Source organism: Serinus canaria, chromosome 7 (genome assembly GCF_022539315.1).
Source record: "Serinus canaria isolate serCan28SL12 chromosome 7, serCan2020, whole genome shotgun sequence".
Lineage (NCBI taxonomy): Eukaryota > Metazoa > Chordata > Aves > Passeriformes > Fringillidae > Serinus > Serinus canaria.
In genome coordinates this window covers 20525000-20549223 of record NC_066321.1, presented here as the reverse complement: position 1 = coordinate 20549223, position 24224 = coordinate 20525000, and the positions used below count along the sequence as shown (strand labels likewise).

The 24224-nt window shown below is 36.5% G+C and overlaps 1 protein-coding gene across 2 annotated transcripts in view; it reads left to right on the top strand.

Annotated features, from left to right (window-relative positions):
- The window catches only part of SP3 (Sp3 transcription factor), a 34781-nt gene extending 12880 nt beyond the window's left edge, over positions 1-21901 (top strand). For both annotated transcript variants that reach the window (XM_050976883.1, XM_050976882.1), the window contains 3 exons: positions 11915-12107; positions 17762-17958; positions 20134-21901. In XM_050976883.1, the coding sequence (XP_050832840.1) occupies positions 11915-12107; positions 17762-17958; positions 20134-20450 (707 nt within the window). In that variant the 3' untranslated portion in view covers positions 20451-21901. The remainder of the gene's footprint in view (positions 1-11914; positions 12108-17761; positions 17959-20133) is intronic.
- The last annotated feature ends 2323 nt before the right edge of the window (positions 21902-24224 follow it).

Sequence of the window (24224 nt, the reverse complement as noted above, 5' to 3'; positions counted from 1 at the left end):
CACTACTTCAGTGTTTGTACTTAGAGGTCTTACCCTGGCCAAGATCTGTATACTAAATTGAAAAGGGGGAAATCTGGCTATCAGCTGCCACTCTTCTAAGGCATCAGTATCATTAACATACCCCTTCTTCCTAGTCCTGAATACATGACGTTTCTATGGAAAATACAAATATTTCTGGTAATGCAGTTTTTTTCCCTCTTAAAATTTTCAGACCCCCTGAGATACTGTTATTCATCTGCTTTTTCATTAAATAAGTTTTCTACTGATTTACTATCAGTGTTACTATGATGTAGGAAACTTGTGTAAGGGTCAGTGAAACAAGCATGCATATATCAAAATGGAGGCTATGCTTAAGAGTATGTGTGAATTTTCAGTACTGCTTACTTGTATTATGTTTTATGGCACAATCATTATTTATGAGTATCACAGCGTTTTATCTTGGTGGAGAAAAAATATTGTTTTCTTAAAATAAGTGTTTCTTAATGTGAGAAGAAATAAACATGCCTGTTTATTTTTGATAAATTTGATACAGACCATTCCAAATTTCGGGGCATAACTAGCTAAACAATAAGAGTAAGAGATGATTGTAGTTCAGGAGGTTTTGCTATAGCAGAAGCCATTTAAACACATTATTGGGTAGTGCCCAGGCTAGTTATGAGGGGCAGTAGAGGTCCTTTGGTGGGGGAACTTTGGCACAAAGTAGCTTGGGAATCCCTGTTTTATTATAATCATGTGATCCAGCCCTCTGGATCTTCATCAAGATACTGAAGCCTAAATATTTAAGTGAAGCATGCATGGTTTGTATGTCTATTTTAGCTTGTGAGAAGAATGCAATGTGAAGTGAAATGTGCCTAGAAGACCTGCTGAGTTTTGTTTCAAAAGGCTGCTGATTTTAATACCTATATAGTTACTGATACTGCTGTATTCTATGTCAAGAAGCTTGCTTTCCCATTTGAAATCTAAAATTTGAATTGAAAATACTGTGCTGGAATGTTTTTTAGTTAATTTTGTTTTGGAATTTACTACTGTATTATGAACTTACCATCAAGTAAAGTGATTCAGATCTAGATAAGCCTACTTTTCATTGGCTTGTAGACAGCAGCACCAAATGGTTATGCTCTGCTCACAGCATTTGCTCTTCTGTCTGATCTTGATTCTTAAATTTTCTGTTACAGTGACCACAGGAAGTCTTGGTTTGTCTCCATCACACATTGTTAGCTCTGAGGATATAGATGTCAGTACAAAAAGCATATATTCTGCATGTTAATACAGCTAAACTCAGATGTCAAAATCTAAGTCTCAGAAAAAGAGCCTTTACTGATTATTATTAGCTTTCTAGCTAATACAAGGAGGATTATTTCTGAGATTTATATTTAGTGTAGGATCATGTAGCTAATGATATTGCTTGTGGACTAAGGCAGCAGAAACCTGAGAAGAAGAATAGAAAGGAAAAGGAGAAAGAAAGCAAAAAAACCCAAACCAGCTAGGCACATGAGAAAGAAGTTGAGTCTGATCTGTGGTGTGGATCATTTTGTCTGTTGATGATTCTCAAGAGTGTTTCAATGGTGGTTTATAATAAAATGCAAGGGAGTTCCATCAAGCGTTCTTTGACTGTATTCTCCCATAAGGAATTTCCCATGGGACCAAATGGGATATATGAAATGTGATTCAATAGGCAGAAGTACTGGATGAATAGCAGAAACTCTCGCCTGGAGTGCATAGTTACAAACACCTGGTTATATTAAAGATAAGATGGAGATTTATAGTAACATTTTTCCTACTTGTCTAGGAATAATAAATGGATTGGAAGGTATTACAACTGCAATTCCCTACATTTGGGGAGAATGTAAATGGCCCTTCCTTTATGTTAGAAGAAAGCTCACTTTTCCACAGTAATGATTAGTATGACACTGCTTCTGACCGAAGCAAACTGAATTATCTTGATTGACTTTCAGTGTCTCTTCCATATGCATCTGGTATTTTGTCTGAGAGAATATTTTTCAGAGGTGTTCCTCCCCCTCTTATTTATAACCCCTCACAACCTTTCTTCAGTTTGGAGGATAAATACGCAATTAGAAGCAGATTATGAAATCATAGGGGGCTTTTTTTCAGTCAAAAGTATATTGTTGTTTTGCAAATTAAGAAAAACAGTTTAATTTTAAACCGAAAGAAGGTGGTAAGTGGAAGAGACAGCAGAACAAGAGAAGTTAAAGGGTGTGAAGCTACTGGATTCCTTTTTTTTTCCCCACTACAAACGAGCTTTGAAGCAAGATAAGAAGGGTTTCCCTGTTTTTCGCCCCCAAGCTGGATAATGCTCTCCTTTCATACCAAGTGGAGTCAGGCTGTATTTTCTGTTTTCATTTAGGAAAATTTGTCTACCTGGGGCAAAGATAAAAAGAGCATATTCCTAGTTTTGTGTCAGAGATGGCTGGTAATCATCTGAAGTCCAAATAAAGTACTTTGTTCTGTTAGCAGTGTGGCTGCAAAAGCAATTAGGTTTTACATTTTCATTGTTACAGCCCATTCATTGTGCGAGAGGTGTTCTTCCAAGGCTCACTCCCAGGGTAGGCAGCAGAGGATATCTTTACTGTGCTTGTGTGTGAGGGGACAAAATGTCTTTACCTAGGTCCTAAATTTTGTTTCCATAATGGAAAACCATTGAAACCCTAATACAAAGCTAATAGCTTTGTCCAGTAAATGTACAGTTTTCTACAAAAGATGTCCAGTAATTAAGTTTGTACCAAAATGTCCATACATATGAAGGCATAGGTATGCACAGACCTACATTGCAGTGAACTTGTTCTGGAAAGTCTTGGCCAAGCTTGTTTTTCTCAGGATGTTTATTAGAGCTCATATTCCTCATTGTGCTTGTGTTGTGGTGACCAGGGGAAGGGTATTGGTTAGTCACAGCTAGGACTCCTCAGCATAGCTTTCCTAGCAAAAAGCTGTATCAAATAGTATCTATATATTAAGCACTGCAGGGAGATGCATTTCTCACCTGTGTTTTTGCTTCACTCTTCTGGTCTTGAGAGGAAATTAAACCTGAGAAAGGTCTCTAGAAATGTACTTCTTTTGTTGGCAGTTTGTAATAAAATACTGTGTTGTGTATAACAAACAGACCCATTATATGCACAGTTCACATTACCATTTAGTGACTTGCCTGGTCAAGAAAGGTGGAGATTTTTTTAGCATGTTTATATAGATTTCTTCTTCAAACATTTCATATAACATAGTGTTTATTTTGGAAAACTATCAGGAACTGAAATGTACCAACTTGGCCTTCATGTTTCTGATCCTGTAAGTTTTGTCAGCTTGGAAAAATTTTTAAGTTACTGGATTTTCCCCCTGCCCCCAAGCCATTGTCCAGCTGAAGGGAACTTAATGATGTTAATCAAATTCTAATTGTAATAGTGTCTCAGCTAATTTATTAATGCACTGAATCAGTTTGGGATTAGTTATTTCCTGGGAAAAAAAATGGCAATTTTACCAGGTCTTATATAGGTTGTAATAACACGTTATAGGATGCTGGATAATTTTTTTTTTTTTGTATACTTCTTTTGACCATTGCAGTAGCACCTGAAGACACTAGCAAATGACCTGAAAGAAAGTAGCACTGGCTTGAGAATGGACTTTACTGCTTATCAACTCAGTCAAACTCACCTGGAAGATTCATTTATTTTAATAGAAAAATCCCCTACCCTACAGTTTTCCAGGTTAGTCTACAGCTGGAATCAAGTCAAAGGGATTCCTTTCAAGAGTTGACTGAAGTGTCACTCCTAAACTGAGATCTTCATTTCTACATCTTTCTTCCCAGCTCCTCTTCTGCAGGAGTGTGCACAGCTGCTTAAGGACTCGTGTGCCTGCTGCCATTGACCTTAGAGTCAGGCCTGTAGCTGACTTACAGAGTTGATTGTGACTGGGAGTGGCTGGCTGTTTGTGCTGGCAGCTCCATTCCATTCCTGCCAAAATCTGACGGCTTTGTCATGCCAGAGTCATTTAGCTACTCTAAAGTTGACCAAAAAATGGGCTGACAATTTTCAAGGTAAATAGTTGCCCAAGTGACCATCTTTCATCTGCTGAGATCTTGTGAGACTTTGGTCTTATATCTGTTTCCTAAAACAGTCTAAATGCTGAAACAAACAAATTCAAAATGAAACATTCACAGTTTTATTTGCTGGGATGGTTGTTTCAATGTTTTAGTGTTTCAGATGAAGTGGTGCAGAGTGCTACTTAAAGCATAGCTTTCTTCCAGCATCTAGAACTTTTTCAAACAGTTTTGGCTGGTTTTCAGTGTTTCACAGCTTATTTTTTTTTCTTTTTAAGTTTCAGTTTTTAACCTTATTAATTTTAATTTCAAATATGCAGTTTTTCCTTCTAAGGCATTCTTTATAACAAGACTTTGAGACAAGGGCATGGTATCATTTTGGTATAGAATCTGATTTAAAACAGAAAAAGGTCTTATGAAATGCATGAAGTAAACTGAAGCAGTGATGTTAAGTAAATATTTTCATCTGACAACATCTTTCTCTGGCTATCCAATTTTCATTTGAGGCATTTAGTTTTTATGTTATAAAATCAAAACAGTTGAAACAATTCTCCCCACTATTTTCTTAATATGAAAATTAAATTGGAAACAGATGAATTTAAGTTAGTGTGGGAATTAGAGCTATTTATGTACCAATCTTGTGTAAATAGTTTGCTGTCAGCATGCTTAAATTACATTCCTTATTTTAGCATCTTTTTCAAAGGAAATTAATAAATTGTGGAAGAATTAGATGATCATGCTTGTATGTGTTTCACAGTTGTGCTTATAACAGCACATAGTAAATTATCTCACTTAAAGTTTGCAGAACTTCAGTTAGTCTGGTTAATTTTTTAGTGCAATATCTGTTGTGGAATAGAATGATATTTTTTCTTCAAATTCTTGAAAATACTGAATTGTTTCATCCTTTCTCCTTATTAGTACTTCGTGGGCTTTTCTCCTCTTTGTCCAAAATTGCTTATTAATGAATTTTCTTCACAGCTAGTGGTGGTGAGGTGAAAGTTTTTTGCATGTATGTTACTCCTAAGTAAATATATGTTGTGTATGCTGACTGTCTGGGGATGCAGTATAGATTGTCAGTGCTAAGGAGGTTAGCTTGAGTTACCTTAGTCTCAGATATTCTCAGGATGTTCACAAAACAATATATTACCCAGTTTCAGGTACCCATTCCTTTTGCATTTTTCAAATACTCTTTTTACAAGATATTCCTGACACAAAATAAAAACTCTCATACACCTGTGGGGATGCATGGCAAGTATCCATGGAGTGAAAGAGGGAAGGGATTTTATTTCCAGTACCGCTACAACTTAGGAAGAAGGCTGGAAACTTGTCTTCTGTCTTTTTTCAGTCTCAGCACTTTAGGGCCATTGTTTCAGGTTCTGTGCAGTTTTCTTGCCTTTTGAACCTCCTGGCAGGATCACATGCTTTGTTCTGATCTCTGAGATCAGAACCAAACTTGTCAGTGCATCTGGCTCATAGGAAGTATCTGAAGTTTCTACCAAGGACAACGACAGTCTTTTTATAATGCTAGGAATACTCACCAGGACCCTAGTTGCGTTTGCCCTCTTGGAGATCAGGCTGGGTTGTAGGTGGGTTGTCTTTTACTGCTTGTAGAAGACTGATATTTTTTCAAAAGGCAGTGATTTCAAGAGCGAAAGGTGATAAAAATACACATTGTCAATGACATTGTCATAATTTATCGCAGAGAAATGATAGTTCTCAACCTGCATCTAAAATTCATGCCAGTATTTAATTCATGTATTCCAAGTATGTCTTGTACTTCATTTAATCAAAGTGTTTTCCTGTATCCTAGTAAGACACTTGCTGTGCAGAACTCTCAAGTATATTATATCAACAACGGTGTCATCATTGATTTAAATAAAAAAATTAGTTTTTAATCTAATTGTTCATATAATTGCATTTTGAGTGCACTAATTCTGTCCCTACTTCTTTGAGTCTTTGTTTACACTTTTTCAGTATTATCACAGTATTAGCTTTTTTCTAACCCACTGGAGCATTCACATGGCCAAAGGCTTGCAGCATTAAAACTGCAGAGAGCTCTTCAGCCTTCTCTTAAAAAGTGTCAAATGAAAATTATCATTCTGTTGATTTATTAAGTGTTTACTTCCGTAGCTGTTTTTACATGCTCCTGACTTACTGTCAGTGGGAAGCTTTTCATTGTCATCTAGTAGTAGGACAATTATTTGGCTTTTTCCTAAATACAGGACAGAAACACTTACTGAAGAGTTCTGTTTTCCTGAATTACTGCTGACAATTGTGTTGTTTCACCCTAGTAGCAGTCTTCTTTGTATTCTTCTATGTAGAAATACTTAGTCCTGCTGATCAGAGAATTCTCTGGCCTCTTGCTTTCCTTACCTATTTCTGGAGTTAGTGGCTTCTTCAGTATTAAGCATGATCAACTCTTCTTCCCCTATTTAGTTAGACCTTCTTAGATTTTCAGCTGAAGAATAGAAAAAGTAAATGCATGCTGCAGCAGGCATTACTGTCTATAAGAATCCAGAATCTTGAATCTGTAGACATCTCAAGTGAGTACAGTTACTTAGGGCAAGTAACTGTTCCTTGATGTGTAGTGTGTTCCTTGAGGTAGCACTGGCTAAAGAACTTAAATCATTTAAATACTTAAATATTTGCTTTAGAGTAATGTATAGGATCAGTTGGAGATCCGCTGTGTGGCATTTCTTTCAAGGAAACAAATCTGTTGCTGTATTTTTAATAATTTTGCTGGTACTGCTTGAGTACTGTAAGGTCCTGCTCTTAGGCTTGTACACAACAGTAATTTTTTCTCAGAAACTTAAAATCTGATTTAGAGTTGTTGACTCTAGATGACAGTCTTTTTTCTGAGTTGAGGTTCACCAGTATTTCAAGATGATACTTTGCTGTGCACCTCATGTTGCCTTGTAATTTATTGTGTAATAAAAATGTCTAAATTCACACTTAAGATTTGGGGACAAATCAGTAAAAATAATTAATTCTGTTTCCGGTCTGAAAGACTTGAACAGCTGATCACCTACTAGAGGAAGTTCAATTTAGATAGTTCAGTTTAGATGGGAAAGAACATGAACAGCGTCTTACAAAATTTAAATTCCAAGGGAATGTGGGTTGAACTGTAGAGAAAACAGAAAACAACAGAAGATGGAAAGGAAGTGGGAATTAACATCTCTTTTCTTGGGAAAGGTAGGAAGGGAAGCCCCTATTTGGAAAAATAAACAATCAGAAACAATTGAAATGGCAGTCAGATTGTGATTTTGTGAGGAAATTGGTGGGAAGGTATGTGCAGTGCTGCTGCAAATCTGTTTTCAGTTCAAAGACCATATTTCTGCTTCTCAGATCAGGAACTTGTAAAGCTTGGCTGAGTGGAAGGGCAGGGTGGCTTTCAGAATCTAGGAAAAGCAGCTGAACTAGAAGCTTGCATTTTGCAGACTGTTAGAATGTAATACTAAGTGTGTCTTTGTGACATTCTGCAAAGGCAGATATATTAAAAAATCTACATCCTCTTCCCTTCTCAGTTTACCCCTGTTTCTGTGGCTCTTGGGCAAACTAAACTTTTTCCATAGATGAAAAAAATAGCATGTTTATAAGTGCTAGTTGAAACGGACCAAGACATAATGTGAAGATTAATTGATACATTTATCTGATACCTGGAGAAGTAGGTCAATGACCTGGGTATATCAGTGGGCCCCAGTATTTCTCTCCACACTAGATTATAGTTCACATGTACTCAAGAATAGTTTAAACTGCATTTCCATCTGCATTGTTTCATCCTGTCAGTTTAGTTACTCTTCTCTGAAACACTTTAAACAAATCTCATGCTTATTGGTTTTATTTGCCAAATACACTCAGTCTTGTTCTGTATTGCAGCCAGCTCTGGGCTTTCTATGAGTATGAAATACTACCTTTGGATCAGAATTATTCACCAAGATCCCAATTTCCATCTTGGAAATGCCAAACCTAAACCAAATCTAGCACGCTAGACAGGAAGCAGAGCTTGAACACAATATATGTTTTTCAGAATCTGTTGGCAGTTTGAAACAATATCTTTGTCTAAAATTCTTCTTCATACTTACCTAGAACTAAGTCTTGAATTTAAAAGTAAAAGTAAGGGCATATAGAAATTTGAAAGCATGGAAATAAAAGGTTAATGAAGAAAATGTGACCTTTATTTAGCCTGTGTTTAATTGGTAGAAGACAAATGTTGCCTCAAATTTGCTAGTGTTTGCATCAGCTTGTCATGACTTTAGGGATTATATAAATTCTTTTAGGCCTCTTTTTTTTTGCAGAGTTTATGTAAATTCTCTCAGTTGAGGATGAATTAGAATAGAGCACATCTGGAAGAGCACTGGGGAGACACGTAGTCTCTGGTATCTCTGTGAATTTTCATAATCTCAAATACCATTGCATTGGAGAACACTTAATCTCCAGCTCTTCTCCATGGTTTGCCCTTTCAACAGCTTCATGAGTGGTCCCCACTCCTCCTTCCAAAAAACACTGGTGGAATTTTAACCTTATCTCTTGAAATAATGTAAAACCTTGGAGGGCATCAAACTCATTGGTTCTGAGGACCTTATTTAAGGCAATCACATTCATAGTGGGTTTTGATGCAGTTCATTCTCTGCTGTACTACTCCTGGAGAGGCTATATAAATACATTATCTCTTGTGTCTATTTATCTACAATTATATTTCTTCTAATTGTGTTTCATTTAAAGTAGAGTCTACATAGATAAGTTTTAAAAAGTCCTGTCTGTTAATTGCCAGTTTATGTTGTACTTTTCTGTGTGCCAGGAGTAGAAGATAGTCATTCTGCTGAATATTTAAAACAATAGCTACACTTTCTGCTGTACCAAGATAACCAGAAAGCACGGCACAAAATTGAAAACACAGTACTACTTTGTCTTTATTTCAGTTTTGCATTTTTTAGAATAATACTATAAACTATTGTATATTGTATATCCATGCAAATTGTTGTCTTCTCCAGTATCCTCAACTGTTAGCTATGTTTTTTTCTGTCCTGCTTTTTTTTTTTTTTTTTTTGGTCCAAGTAAGTTTCCCAATTATGCATCTATCATTATAGAACTGAGTCTCTGTGCTGCTGCAGTAATTGTGGTGATTGGGAGAAATTGGGAATAGAGAGATGCTAATGAAAAAGTGGAAGGAACTCATGAAAAAAGTTTGTGAAGTGGAGCAGACATTGCATAGAAGGTAGAAAGTCCTGGATACTGGTGTGCAGTAATATTCTTGTTGGACATGCTTCTACTCTTACATGTATCTCCATTACTAGAGCGTGACTTTGGGAAGGCAGTGTAATAGGAGAAATCATATGGAATGTTTCAGTAGTGGAGTTGGGTCTTGGGAGCACAGATCCATGCCCTAATTTGTTCCATTCATCTTTGCCTATCTCATTTGAAGTATATGTATGCAGTCTTAACTGAATTCAGCTACTGACTTTGCAGACACACTATATGCCACTGTCTAATGTTAGGGAGATCATAGTTAAATTACCTTCTTAAAACTGTGTGTTATTTTAATAACAGTACTTTAATTGTTATTTTAAATAAAACAAGAATTTATACAGCATACATTTTGTTTTACACTTGATTGGTAAAAGAATTTTGAGTATAATGTGTAACACACAGTCCTAAAGAACTGGTTGGAAACTTGCATTGGCCTGTGCTGGCAGCCTTGCTGTATTTAAATTCCTATTACATGCCCTTTTGTGCAAGAGCGAATCAGGCTTCTGCTTTTCTCTAAAGTTGCTCTAATGTATTAGTATATTTAGTAGTTATTTGAAAGATAATTCTATAAACTTGGTTTTATAGTGGTTTAATGTTTGCTTATATAAAACCAATTTTATTTATAACATACAGATTTTAAAGTTATTTTTAGCTGAGTCTCAGAAAATAGTTTAATTTGGTAGCAAAGGTAGTTTGGTGGCTCATGCAGAACACCAGAAGTCGCCACAGGTTTTCTAGGTCTTCACATGAAAGATATTTATAATGGTGCTGTCTGGAATTGTGAGCTTGTGATGATATCAGTGAAGGTGTGCAGGTGACTTTGGGCAAGTGTTTCACAGTTGTACCACGTGTGTAAAAAATCAGCAGATGTGGCTGTGCTTGCTCCTGGATTCCCACAGCTCAGAGCCTATCCCATTCATGCAAACTTAATTTCTAACACTGACTTTTGCAGCAAGCCAGATCAATATTCTAGACTTCCCTGGTTTTGACCTGGAATTCTCTTCTGAATGCAGTGATCTTGTAGAGAATTACTTTAACTGTAGTTACATCAGTGATGTAGGGTGCAGGACAGTCCTGCATATGGTTATATGTGTGCAAAAGAAAGGCAAACTGTGCTGTTGGGGATGACTGGGATGAGACTCTATTAGCATCAAGCAAATTTTTTGTGTAGCAATATCCTTAATCTCAAAACAGATGAATACTGGAGATGATTTTGAAGGTAGACCAGGTAACTATTACTCTTCACATATCTTGTTATTAGTTTCTTTCCTGATCTCTACTGGGACAGGATGTTCTTCATCATATGACCCAGCACAATTTTTCTTATGTTTTATCAGGTAATCTGCAGCTTTGTCTTCAATACAAAGATATGATGGCTAATGTACTGACTCCCAGAAAGAACTTGAGTGGCCACAATGCTCAGTTAAGCTTTCATTGTTTAAGGATAAAAGTCTACATGATCATTTGGTTTGTTTTGCTGGAAAAGCAGTCTCTTGAATGTGTCCAGAAAGATAGACAGATGTTAGTTTGAGACTTAAACAAACAAACAAACCAAACCAAACCCTACATTGTTTGTTTGCTTATTAGTTTGTGCTAGTGGCTAATCATTTTCACAGAAAAATGCAAAGCAAACTACTCTGCTGAACCAAAGAAGGGGCTGGGGTTCAGCATTCTAAAATGATACATACAAACTGTCTTTTTTTTGGAATCCAGGCTTGGAGTCCACTGGGAATGCAGAATAGTGTTTGAGGGGAAGATGTTCCTATTAAAATGTAAATTTGTTAAAACAGTTGTTGTTATGACGCTGTAATTAATTCTTGGATTAGATTGAATGAATGCTCTGTAGGGAGAGGGTACACATACTTGCAAATGTCCATCCTATAAGGAATAATTAGGAGGCCTTTTTGCATACAGAAAACTGCTAAGACCTATTTTGACTACTGGTATATCAAAACATTGACGTGGCTCATCTGTTGCTTATCTCTGTCTAATGCTGAATAACATTCTTCCCTAAATGTTTTCTATGTATTGTGCAGAAGACATAAATTTCAGGTGAAGAAGAGAAATGGTACAAAGCCATTAATTTATTGTTTTCCTTAGGTATCTCAGTCTTTCTCAGGTGAAAACCTTTTATTAGATTGATTTCTCTCATTACTTTATATATCTCTGTGCATACTAAAACCTTCTGAAAACTGTTGAGAAAGGCTGTTGCTACTACATGTGACATTAATTCAGAAATGCTGTAGAAACAGAAATGGCTACTCAGAATCATATGAAGCATGTCTTTACATTTTCTTCAACCTCTGTCCAACCTCTATTCCTCAGTTTTTCCCAAGTTTCAAGCAAGCAATATTCTGCTGGTGACAGCATTCCTCACCAAGAACAGTTCAAACTTAAACTATAATGCTTTGTTGTAGCTTATCTTCAACTTTGAAATGTATAGTAAGATAAACTTGTAAATACAGAGGTTATAAGGGCAGAGAAGCAATGTCAGAATGCAGTTAAGGATGTTGACTTTTGACTGGCATAGTGCTCTCAAGAATAAAAAGATTTTATCATTATGGTTTCCTTTCTGTCTATTTAATGGGCTACTTACAGATCTATGTTTGTTCTTTTTCCCAGATATTAGGATTAAAGAAGAGGATCCTGATCCAGAAGAGTGGCAGCTCAGTGGTGATTCTACACTGAATACTAATGATCTAACACATTTGAGAGTACAGGTCGTAGATGAGGAAGGGGACCAACCACATCAGGAAGGAAAAAGACTGCGACGAGTAGCATGTACATGTCCCAACTGCAAAGAGGGTGGTGGAAGGTATGTAAAGTTCAGTGTCCTATCACACATATAATGAGGAAAAATGAATAATGAGCAAGAAAAAAATGAGCTTTTGTTCACAGCAGTTGTCTACAGTGAGAGTAAACTACAGCCTTATGCAAAGGAGTTTTACAATAAAGGACTACCACTTCCATTTTGGGGTTTGCAGATGAAAAAGCAGATTATTCCATTCTTTCTGAGTTACTTCTTTGAGATTAGTTGAAAATATGTGGAGTTAGAGGTCACCTAGTACAAGTGAGGGGGATAGAATATTGCCCTAAAAATATGAAAATGAAATATTTTGGAATATGCACATCCGTGATTGGCTTCCTTTCATATGTCAAGAACTTGATTAAATCCTGTGTTCCTGCATTTCCTCAGTGATTGAGCAGTTTTCCACAGTTTAATTGCTTTGGAGTGTTACAAAAATACAATTTTCCTAGTTTTCTTATTCACTGGTTTCCTAGGAAAAACAAGGTTTGTATAATATAATAAGGTTTGTATAATATTTCTAAAAATCAAATTTTGAACTGTTTTCAGTCAAAATTAGTGAGACTTGACTAACAAAGAGGTATTAAGTTCCAATTCATTAAACTTCAGTGTTGCATTGGAATCTATGCTTTATTATTGTGTATCTCATTAAAATATTACTATTTTTTTTGTTCTGAAGATTTTATTCTACTTCCAAACACTTAATTTGAATGCCTTCATTATGGATACGAAAGGGGAAGGGTAATAAGCTGCCTTTTACAAGTGAAAAATATTTAGTTGTGTTTGTGCTTGAGAGAATTGTGCAGGGGCTTCTTAACAATACACTAAAATTTGTCCATTTTGATAACAGTTTCTTCACTGAAATGGAGATCTTTATTTATTTGGGAACTATAGTGTAAATCACTAAAATGTCTTTAAAGAACCTGTCAGTGTCCAGTGGCACTAAGAGTTCTAATAGCCCTGGCTGAGTCATTTCTCTTGTCAAGTCTCTTGTCAGTTCTTGCTGCATATTCTAGATACCTGCCTTGCAAGCACAGGGAAGTAATATCTCAGGCAGGCATGCTGAGTAAGTATTGAGTGTGTTGAAGAGAAAAAGACTGATGCATTTACATCACCAGCAAAGGTGGTGGATAATATCTGTAGGTTATGCAGCATCTTTGTGCACCAGATTCCTCTTGTTAAATTTCTATGTGTAGTTCACTGCAACGTGGCACAGACATTTCTAAGTTCTTGGTGAGCTCTACCTCTGCTGTGAAAACCTGCCCAAAGTATAGGAGAAAACTGAAAATGTGACTTGCACTGTGTGTGCTCTTAGGAAACAGAGATTCCATGTGTTTAATCTTCCTTGTGCTCTTTTCCAGACTACAGTGGTTTAAATTATAAATCTTTACTGTAAAATCTTCTTCCTTCTGAGTGGAGTTGATATAAAATGAAATGTGAAAGTTTCAGACTGTGAGAGAATCTTTTAGAGAGATGGTTTGGGAAGTCTGGAGAAGGGTGTAGCCTGACTGAAAACTCAGATATGCAATTTTTGAGAAGAGTTAAGAGCTACAACAGAGTTAAGATAGATGATAATCTGAAATTCCCCTTAAAGGAAGGCCTGGACACAAGATAGATGAGAATCTGAAATTCCCCTTAAAGGAAGGCCTGGACACATTAAACATACAAAGTAACTAGGAAAAGTGGGACAAGAAGTCGGGATGTGAGAAGAATTAGAGCTGGAAGAAAAACAGGATAGTGAAGGAGACAATAGTGAGGAAACAAAAAAGAGTGAATGTACTTAGAGTTGCTAGAGCAACTTTCCCACCAGGATGCAGAATTCCTTTAGAGTTTAGGAGAAAGGAATAAGCCCACTTGAAAGAATATTTGAGTGTTAATATTCCATAGCTGCTAGAGTTACCTGTTTATCCCTCGTGCTGGAATTCTGAGTTTTGATTAGTCTTTCAAGTCTGCTGATGATTTGCAGAGTTTCAGATGGTAAAACATTTGCTTTTCTGAATTCTTCCAGATAACATTCATAATTCTTAAAGTGATGTTTAAGTTGCAAAATTAAAATTGGGCAAATGCTTAGTTAAGATATTCTGGGCAACTTTAACTTAATTCCTTGTGCATATACATTATCACTTGGTTTCTAATTACTTGAATGCATACATATGGTATCAGTGCCATTTGATGGATGGGATGGCTGATACACAGGGAATGAATCAGGGCTGTGTAATGATTGTCACCTGCTTCACTTGTTGCAGCAATTGGGAGGTGTTTAGGGAACGAGACGCAGGACTGCAGCAACAGGGCTCTGAAATTTTGGAGCTATAGATCTATATCCTCCAGCTTTTCCACTGCAGAAGTACTGAGTTCATTCCTGTGAAGAACTTGATTGAGCAGACTATGAATATCTAGAGTACTCTGAGAAAATAGCTTCTACTACATTAACCTTGACACCTCAAGCTGGTGGGTGTTTGACAATTTTGGCCTTAATCTCTTTCTACCTCATAGCTGGAGGTACAAAGGGATTGTACTAGTTGAAGTTCACCATACCAAAACGTTAAGATGATAAAGCCATTAATGTTTGTGAGCTGCTTAGAGACTGAGTGTTGTCAGTACCTATGATGAGGAAAAAAAGCCCTGGAGAAATGAATAATTTTGTATTTAACGTAGTACAGAAATAACATGCAACTGCTAAACCAAGAAAAGTACTTTAAATCAGTGTGAAAAAGCAGAATAATGTTTCACTCAATTAATATTATTGCTCTTATGCTCTGAATGGAGAAGGAAAAGGAAAATGGCTTCACATATGCAGACTTCATCATAAATTCATTTATCATATAATGTTTGGTTGGGTATTTCTTGATGCATTTTCTGTTTTCTGGATTCAGGGGCAAGTTGAGAAGTTCTTTCTGTTTTTTGTTTTTGGCTTTTGGAATTGAACTACATTGCAGTCCTCAGATTTGTACCAGTTCTGTGAAGTGGGAAGCCACTATTATCTTTGCCTTACTTGGTGGGACGGAAAGTAGGAAAGGAAGAAGATGATGTATTAGATTTTTAAATTAAGACCTTTTAGCCCCCAAGTTTATATAATAAATGGGGAGTAAACAAGTGGACAGAGAGACACATGCCTCAAAGGATGACTCTGTTTCCAAACAGAATATATTAGGCTTCTAGTTAAGGTGTCTGAAATTAAGTAGGAAGTTTAGTCTCCTCTCAGTTACACCTAGAGATTTCACCATCCTAACAATTACATCTGGGACTACATTGAGATGTAACTACTACTGTCTGATATATAGAGGAGCTGTGCTTCTGAGTACACTGCAGGTATGTAACTAAAACCCACATTCTTCAAATAATTAATAAGTGTGTGTTTTAGCCTTGAAATACTTAATGTTATTGCTGGAAATACTCTGAATATAAAGTCCAGTTTCTCAGTGGATGAAGGTGTTTCCTGCTGAAACTCTTGCAGTCTGCCTGGTTATTGAGAAACGTCATATCCAATCTTTGTAAAGCTAAAATGTACAATGGAAATACTTTAATATTAATAGTTTTTAGACTCCACTCAAGGAGTAGGCTGGAGTCATATACATCTATTCAGTGATGATGGCTATTGGCCAGTGCAGCAAGAAAGGGCCTCTTAGCATCATGTGTTAGGGCATAGTGCCAGACTGTCACAGCTGCAAAGTGTCCAGATTGAATTTGGCTTGTATCCTGTTAGAGCATGCATGAAGCAAACATGCAGGTGCCCATATGAAGTTGCATAGAATAAATACACTTAGTTGCTAATTCACAGTAGTCTTGTGAGTTTCATCCTGTGGATCCTTGACGTCCCCCTCACTTGGAACTTGGAAACATGCTAAGGAATTCTGTCAGCAGTTAGGTGAGGTGTTTAGAATTGTGTTCTGTATCACCTATACACAGAAATGACCATGAGTTGAGCCTTTGTTTCCTTCAGTCTAGACTAGAGGTGCAATGAAGCCATTTCAAATGATTGACATAGGAATATTAACATTATTCTGAGGGAATTTTGATGTGATTTCATCCAACTTGTGTACTATATCATGCCAAGTTACAAACTATTTGTACTAATTACTGTGGAAGGGAAGACCCGAGAGTTTGTTTGGAAAAGATGTGAGGATAAAGTCCTTAGATGATTCTCCTGCTGCAACAGGATCAAAAGCCTTCTGGATTTTGCTTCTGCTTCCATTGAATTAGTTCTGAAATCAATTGTATTTGTCATGACAAATAATTAGTAGGTACAGGTGATGTTTTCATCTTCTGAGACAAAATGACTGATGAAACACTATGAAGATTGCTCTATATTGAGAATTCGTAGAAACATTTCGAAGGACTTAATGGGATTTTATCTCCTTACTTTTCTGGACTGTCTGTAATGTTTTGGGTACGTATGTGATTAGGTTGGAATCCCCTTTAGACACTGCTAGGTTTTAGAGTGAGTTCATTTTTGTGCATGTTCAGAAATGCTTGTGGCAATTGCTAGCTCCTTGAAGCATGTACACTTTAACCTGAACCTTTGTTAGATGTAAACCAGAAGCTAAAGCACCCAGTTTAAAGAAAAAAATTGCCATGGGGAGGCAGCTGAAAATTGTATAATCAGTCATGGAGGATGGAGCATCCAAGACTGTGATTTCAGAATCCACTTAAGGTGTTCTAAGTTAATGTTGCTGATGAATAAGGTGGCATGATGCCTGGCTGCCTTTTCCAATCTCCGCCCTTGTACCAGCATTTACCATTCATATAGCTGTGTTGTCAGCCAGACTTAGTCCCTCAAGTGCCCCTTTCAGCAGTAGCAAACACTTAAATAGGCTAAAATCAATCGTGATGCCCTGCACTGGCCAGACTGATTTCTTTCTCTGGGTCTATTGCTTGTGATTTGATTTTAAAAAAAACAAACTAGGCTGTTGTATCAGGTGCTTCCCCTGATCACCTGCCATTTCACTGAGACAGCATCTTAAAATAAGCCTCAAGATTAGTCTGGATTATATAATCTGTGAATTCTGCGTTCATTGTGATGGATTTCTTTTTTTTTAACTGAAAAACCAAGGAATTCATTTAAATGTCAGCAAGATCAGCTTCCACCTCTTTTAGTGAAAGCATTCAGGTTAGTCTGCTTGCCTTCAAATCCCAAACTGATTCTCAGGTTTCCCCAAGATGCCAAAAGTCCCATCTGCTCTCTACTTAGTTGCCAAAATCTCCAGTGTCCATTTTGGCAGTTGCAGTACTTTGTGTTTTTCTTTGCCAGAACTATCTTTGATATGGTAAAAGCCTGAAACTCTGAGAAATGTAAAACAGGGACACTTCAGCATCAAAGTGGTGCAAACTGCTGTAATAACTGTATTTCCAACTTCATATACACGCATGCTTCTTAAATATTATGCTTTTATCTCATACGTTTCACACACAGCTGAATTTATCATTTTCTGTGGAGCTGGGATAGCATTTATTTATTTATAGAATTTATTTCCATCTCCTTTTGGAGTGTTCTGGAATCCAGTTGTATTGGAAACAAGAACAGGGAGTTTCTCGGGTTGGTTTGCAGATCTGTTATGGTATATATAGCCCCATGAATGTGTTTGACCGGTATTATGGAGGAATGTATTAGGATGAATAACTTCTCTCTTTCTCTCTCTTTTTTATTTTTCTTTTTTAAACAGAGGCTCCAACTTGGGAAAAAAGAAGCAACACATTTGTCACATACCAGGATGTGGCAAAGTTTATGGGAAGACCTCACATTTGAGAGCTCATCTCCGCTGGCATTCTGGAGAGCGTCCATTTGTTTGTAACTGGATGTTCTGTGGCAAAAGGTTCACTCGCAGCGATGAGCTCCAGCGACACCGAAGAACGCACACAGGTTTCCAGTCTTTGATTCTGGTGTATTTAACTAAAGGAGTGCTACAGACTGAGCTTGGATAAATAACTTTTAAGAGGAGAACAGGTTTTTGAATTGGACTGATTTTAAGGGAGTGTAACTTTTCCAAAATCAGCTAAATCTTATTTATACACTTTGGAATCTTTGGTAGGTTTGAGGAGATAAAACACACACCTCTTGATTCAGAACTGACATTTAAGCTAATGTTTAGCATAGCTTAATCAGAATACTTTGATTCAGGTTCAGCAATGCATTTCATTTTTTTGAACCAGATTATAACTCTTTTCCTATCTTAAAACTTCTATAAGAACAAAAGAGGTTTAGGTGGCATGGTGATTAGATATCATTCCTAGAATCAAAAAAGAGCATGTGATGATGCATCATTCTATACCTTTTTGTTTCGTGGTTAGAACACCTGTTGGGAACTTCAGGTTCACATTTCTCCTTCTGTCTAATACAAAGAAAAGAAATGAATGTACATATTCCACCTTATCAAGGAGCAATTAGTTTAAAATCTGTTGTCTGTTTTTTCTGTTTTCTTACAAACCAAATTCATATTTGCATTCAGCAGGATGTTTACCTTTTAAAATCATAGTGTTGGAAAAACCTGTAGATAAATATTTTTTGTGTTTATCAGCATTTACGTTGCTTGGAAAAATATCTTTGGATGTTTGTGAAAAATATTCCGTGTTGTTCTTAATGGTGTGCTTTTGTGTAGACATTTTGGATGCTAAATCCAAGCTGAGACATTACAGTTTGTCTGGATGAACAGGCTGATGGTTTTTAAAAAAAGGCGAGTTGAATGATCCAGTTCAGGTTAATGATCCAGTTCAGGTTAATAGCTCCTAGTGTACCTGCCTACCAGTAAAAAGTAGAGAACTGCAGGGATCTATCCTTTGACCTCTTACAAGATTTTATCATTGACCTGGACGAACTAACAGCATTCTTCTGTTAACCTTCTTAGGTTTGTGGATGACCCCAAGCTGGGGTGAGCAGTCAATGCACTTGATGGCAAGACTGTTCAGAGGGATGGAGACTGAAGGAATGGGTTAACAGGAATGCTCATAAATTCAGCAAGAATAGTCACAAAGTACTGCACCTGGGATGGAATTAACACTTAGGATAATATGGAGAGGTTGGAAACAGCCCTTCTGAAAAGTACCCAGGAGTCTTGATAGACAAGTGGAACATGGTCAAAAATCAGCAGCAATGATGCCCAGAGCTGTATTAACAGAAGCAAGAACCCTGATCACAGGGATTATTCCCTTCTTCTGGTTAGACTACATCTAGAATATGGCATCTAGTTTTCAGCACCCAGTATAAGAAAGACATTGATGACAGGATTGAGTTCACTAATGAGTGACCAAGATGATCAGGAAGATGGAACATTTGCCTTATGAGGAAAGACTGTAGGATTCAGATGCACAAAGAGAATAGTAATGGCAGGGGGAGCTTAGTAATTCTTCAGCTCCCTGCAAAGGCCATCCTTTAGAAGGCAACACACCTGATGATGGTGTATTGGTTGAAGGATAATAGACAGCTGATGTATGTTGAAATAAGAAGGGTTCAGAACAGCTATAAATAAAAGCTTTTAAAATGTGGGAATAGCCAGACACTGGAAGAGGATGCCTATAGAGTTCCTGCAGTCTCCATCCTTAAAGGTTCTCAAGAAAACTGGATAAATTCCTCAGCAGTCAAATCTGATCTCATAGTGACTGCTTAGAAAGAGATCAGAACACAAACATTCAGAGCTCCTTTCAAACCTGAATTACCCAATGATCTTGTGTGTCAGTCTCAAGTGTGATTCTGCTATAGGTCATACAGTCTTCTTTGTCCATCATTTGGTTGGTTTTGTTCTCCTCCTAGAAGTTATTTATTGGTAATAATTGCAGTGAAACTTAGCAGCTTGAGGATATGAGATGGCTATATTCTCTAGGATGCCTGAAAGATCTCCCCAAACTCGGTGACACACAGAAAATTCAATCAGTTCTTATATAAATTGTATGGGATTTGTATGGGTGTCAAGAAATGTGACACACAAGTTTAGCGTGTTCAATTGCTTTCTTCCTCAGTATAATTCTTGTTAGAATTCTGACTCTAAAAAGCATTAAGTTTAATTTTTGGTGTTCTTAAATACTTTTTTTCTTTCTTTGACAGGTGAGAAGAAATTTGTCTGTCCAGAATGTTCAAAACGCTTTATGAGAAGTGACCATCTTGCCAAACACATTAAAACACATCAGAATAAAAAAGGTATTCACTCTAGCAGTACAGTGCTGGCATCAGTAGAAGCAACATCTGATGATACTTTGATTACTGCAGGAGGAACAACACTTATCCTTGCAAATATTCAACAAGGTTCTGTTTCAGGAATAGGAACTGTTAATACATCTGGCACCAGCAATCAGGATATTCTTACCAACACTGAAATACCTTTACAGCTTGTCACAGTTTCGGGAAACGAGACAATGGAGTAAATATTACACAAGATACCTATTAATTGTGGTTATTTTTATACAGTAGTGAGAAGAATATTGTTCCTAAGTTCTTAGATATCTTTTTATTGATGTGCAAAAATTTTTGGATTGACAGTAACTTGGTTATACATGACACTGAAATGCCTTACTTTGTATGATATTCCATAGTATATTAAAATGGTAAAATTGCATGGGTTTTGTAGGTACTTTTGGAATCTAGAAGAGAAGAAATTTTACCAAGTTATATTAAAAAAAAAAAAAAAAGAATTTAACGATGGAAATGGTAGTCTAACCAAATGCATCAATCCTGTGTGGTTTAGTGTAAAAAAAATGAGAACATGTTGGTATTTATCTATTGTAAGATAAAAGAAGTTGATGGGTGAAAAGAAATCACATTATGATAAAAGAAATTTTGTAATTTTCTTGATGACTGGAATTTTTATTATGCATAACTGACAAATCAAGTTTCCAAGCAAATGTTACATAGTGTAGGCTTTACTTAGCTCATCAACTTGTCATTTTGAAGCTAATTATTTTAATTAGGTTAACTATGTACAATATTTTAAGCATTACTCTTGTAAGATTTTGCAAACTACATTTTAACATGGAACTCTAGGGATAGTCACCTTTTAAATCCTATTGAAAAGCCATGTTTAAGATTTAATTTGCCAAAATGATGTCTTGTTAATATTCTTTCAATAACCAAGGTGGGCAATATAACCAATGTTTAAAAAGCTTAAAATGTTAAGAAAAATAAATATGTATAGGTTGAAGCATTTGGGTGGTAAGGCAGATGTTATAGTGAAGTATATCCCTTCTTTTGAACATTGGAGGACCAAAAATAAGGTGTATTGCGTCTCAGCAGTGATTTTTATCAAATCTTTTTCCAAAAAAAACATCTGTATGCCAGGGCCTTAAAAGCCATCATGTAAATTACCAGTAAAATATAACATATGCAAATACAAAAGAAAAATCACTTCCATATTGACAGTACTCCCAAACATATGGATATAGTCATAGTGAACTAGGGGGGTTATGAGGTTTTTGTTTGTTTGTTGTTTAGTTTTTGGTTAGTCAATCTGCATTTAAATATCAGCCATCTTTCCTTTTTTGCTTCTTCCCTTAAAAATTGTATGTATCCAGTACATTTAACTGATAAACATATATGTTTTTTATTATGCTGAATTTTCTTTTTATTTTTTAATTACTGTTTATATTTTCAATTATAGAAAATGTACAAAATGAAGTTATATAGCCAGTCTGTAAGTGCTATACCATTTTCAAAAAATGTACAACAATAATTACTGCAGTTCACCTATTTACAAACATTTGGAAATCTGTTCATTTGTTATTCTTAAAACCACCTCAAATTTAAAGGCTACCTTATTGTACGTTTAAAGTGTATTATAACAGTGTGGTAGTTAATAAAACACTATTTTTTTTTCTTTTGACTTGAGTTTACTGTGCTTCTTGTTAACTAACAAGGTGTGATTTCATAATGTGTCTGGATAGCTTGATGTTTAGAGATGTTTATTTTGCAGTAGGTGGTGGGAAGCAGAAATGTGTTTTCTTTCCCTGTGGACACAGAGGTGGTAATTTTCCACCTCCTCACTCACAAACCCCCATCTGTATGTGCATGCACAATGTAGGCCCCCTCCTATAGGCTGTGTTTAAGTCCTCTGACACATGCACAGTACAAGGAGTATTGATGAGGAGCTGTGACCAAGTGAGGACTAAGAGACAAAATAGAGTAATGGTTGTATATAATGCTCTAATTAAAGTGAAAAGCTTTTATTTGTGAGCTCTAATGTTTTGGAGTATCAAATGACAGAGGACAGACCAGGAAAATTTAGGATAAACCAGGCACAGTTCAGCCTAGAAAAATGAGAACTGGAAGTCACGTAGGAAAGATTTTCTGAATTTGCAGTTAGGTGGAAAAAAATTAATGCAAATCTTTTAGAGATTCAAGAGCAACAGGAATTGACAGGTACAGAGAAAAGGGAGTTAATTCAGCCTCAGTTTAATTGTCTGTTTAATAAAATGAAAGGATGAAATTGGCTGGGATGAGAGCAGCAGCTTGAGGGAAGACAGTTCTGCTTAGACTTGCAGTGTTCCATGGATGTTGTCAATATATTAACATGCTCTGAATCTGCTTCCTTTAGGCAGGTGGATGGGCTTGGTTTTCAAAAGCTGTTGTAGTGTACAGAGCAATTAGTATGTTTCTAATACTTGGGTTCTGTTTCTCATCTCTAAGCCGTAAGTAGCTGTATTAATGCATTATTTTATGTGGGAGGGAAGAGGGCTATTTCCTTATTCAAACTGCTTTTCACAAGTTTTGTGGAATGACACTTTCACTGATGTTCATCTGTGGATGAAGCTGTTTTGGTGTCAAGGGTTTTGATGTCTCATTGCTGAAGATGAGATTACTTTATTTCTCAGAGCTCTTATGTTCACTACATCAAGTGGTTACTTTAATTAGTGTTTAGGTGGTACATTTTATAGAAAGATATGTTGTTAAGCTTCAGAAGGTAGATGTTGTGGAAGAAACTAACTCTGGAAGTCTCATGGAAAGCCTGCAGGTAAAGGGCCTAATGTTTCACAGCCACAGTGTTTGTGTTGTGGGATAGTATTTTCCAAAAGCTCCCTGCTCACCTCCATGGCAAAGATTCTCAAGCCAAAGATCTTAAGTGTATCTAGGATTGTTTCTACCTCATGGCCTTTTTTCTGGTCCTCTAGGCATTCATGTGATACCAAGACCAAAAGGTACATTTTGCAGAATGCTTTCCAGTTCTTCATGGGCTCCTGACAATGGTTACTTGATGTGCTTCTTGCTTCTTACTGGTACAGTCTTACATTTTACATACTTATTCTCATGTCAGGCTTCTCGCTTCTATGGTTTCTTGGTATGGTAGCCTTTAGATCCTTGGTTGGTTTTTATCTCTTACAATTTTCTGTAATCACTAAATAAGAAGACCTTAAAACTGGGTCTGCAAGAGAGCATGAGTTTGAGAGCATCCTGTGTTACCAGTTTCAGTAGTTCAACTTTCAGTAAGTACAAGGCCTGTACATACACTTGCTATAATCTCAATATTATGTTCATTCCTGAATGAACCAGTGGTTTGATCCTTGCAAGTTGCAAACAAACACTAATTCTTGCAGAAAACAAGAGCTTTTAATAATTGTTAATTACCAGGTCAAGGAGCAGTATGACTAAGGACAGTATCATCATCACTGAAAGGTTTGTGAGAAGCCAGATTTCTGGTCTGATTATGAAGATTTTCTTCTGGCAAGGGACTCTGCAGAGCACTTTTTTGGGCTTGTCTGAAAAAGAAATATCAGGCCTTAGTTTTAGGCATTTTGAGCAGCTGGAATCAGGAAGATAAGCCATGCCAATGGCTTCAGGAAAGATCTGATATGTTCTCTCAAAGTTGTTCTGGATGTTGGGGAATGAAGAAATGGAGCTAATAGTCAATAGTCACCTGTCAAGAGTGGTTCTTGGCTTCTTGAAGTGAAGAACTAATGAGCAGCCAGCTGTCTTTCCTCCAGATTTCCTCCACTACCATTAACACCAGGTGTGTAGAGCATGTACTGCAAAAAAGGGCAGAAGATGACATGGCTGAAATAACTAGACAGGACTAGTAGCCATTTTCCACAATAGGAGTACTAGTGGTTGGCATCAGGTTGTTCTGTTTCTAGTTTCTAAAAGATTGTATCAAAAGGAAGCATTTTTAACAAGCCATTTTACATATAATTCCTTCTTTCATCTTGGAACTA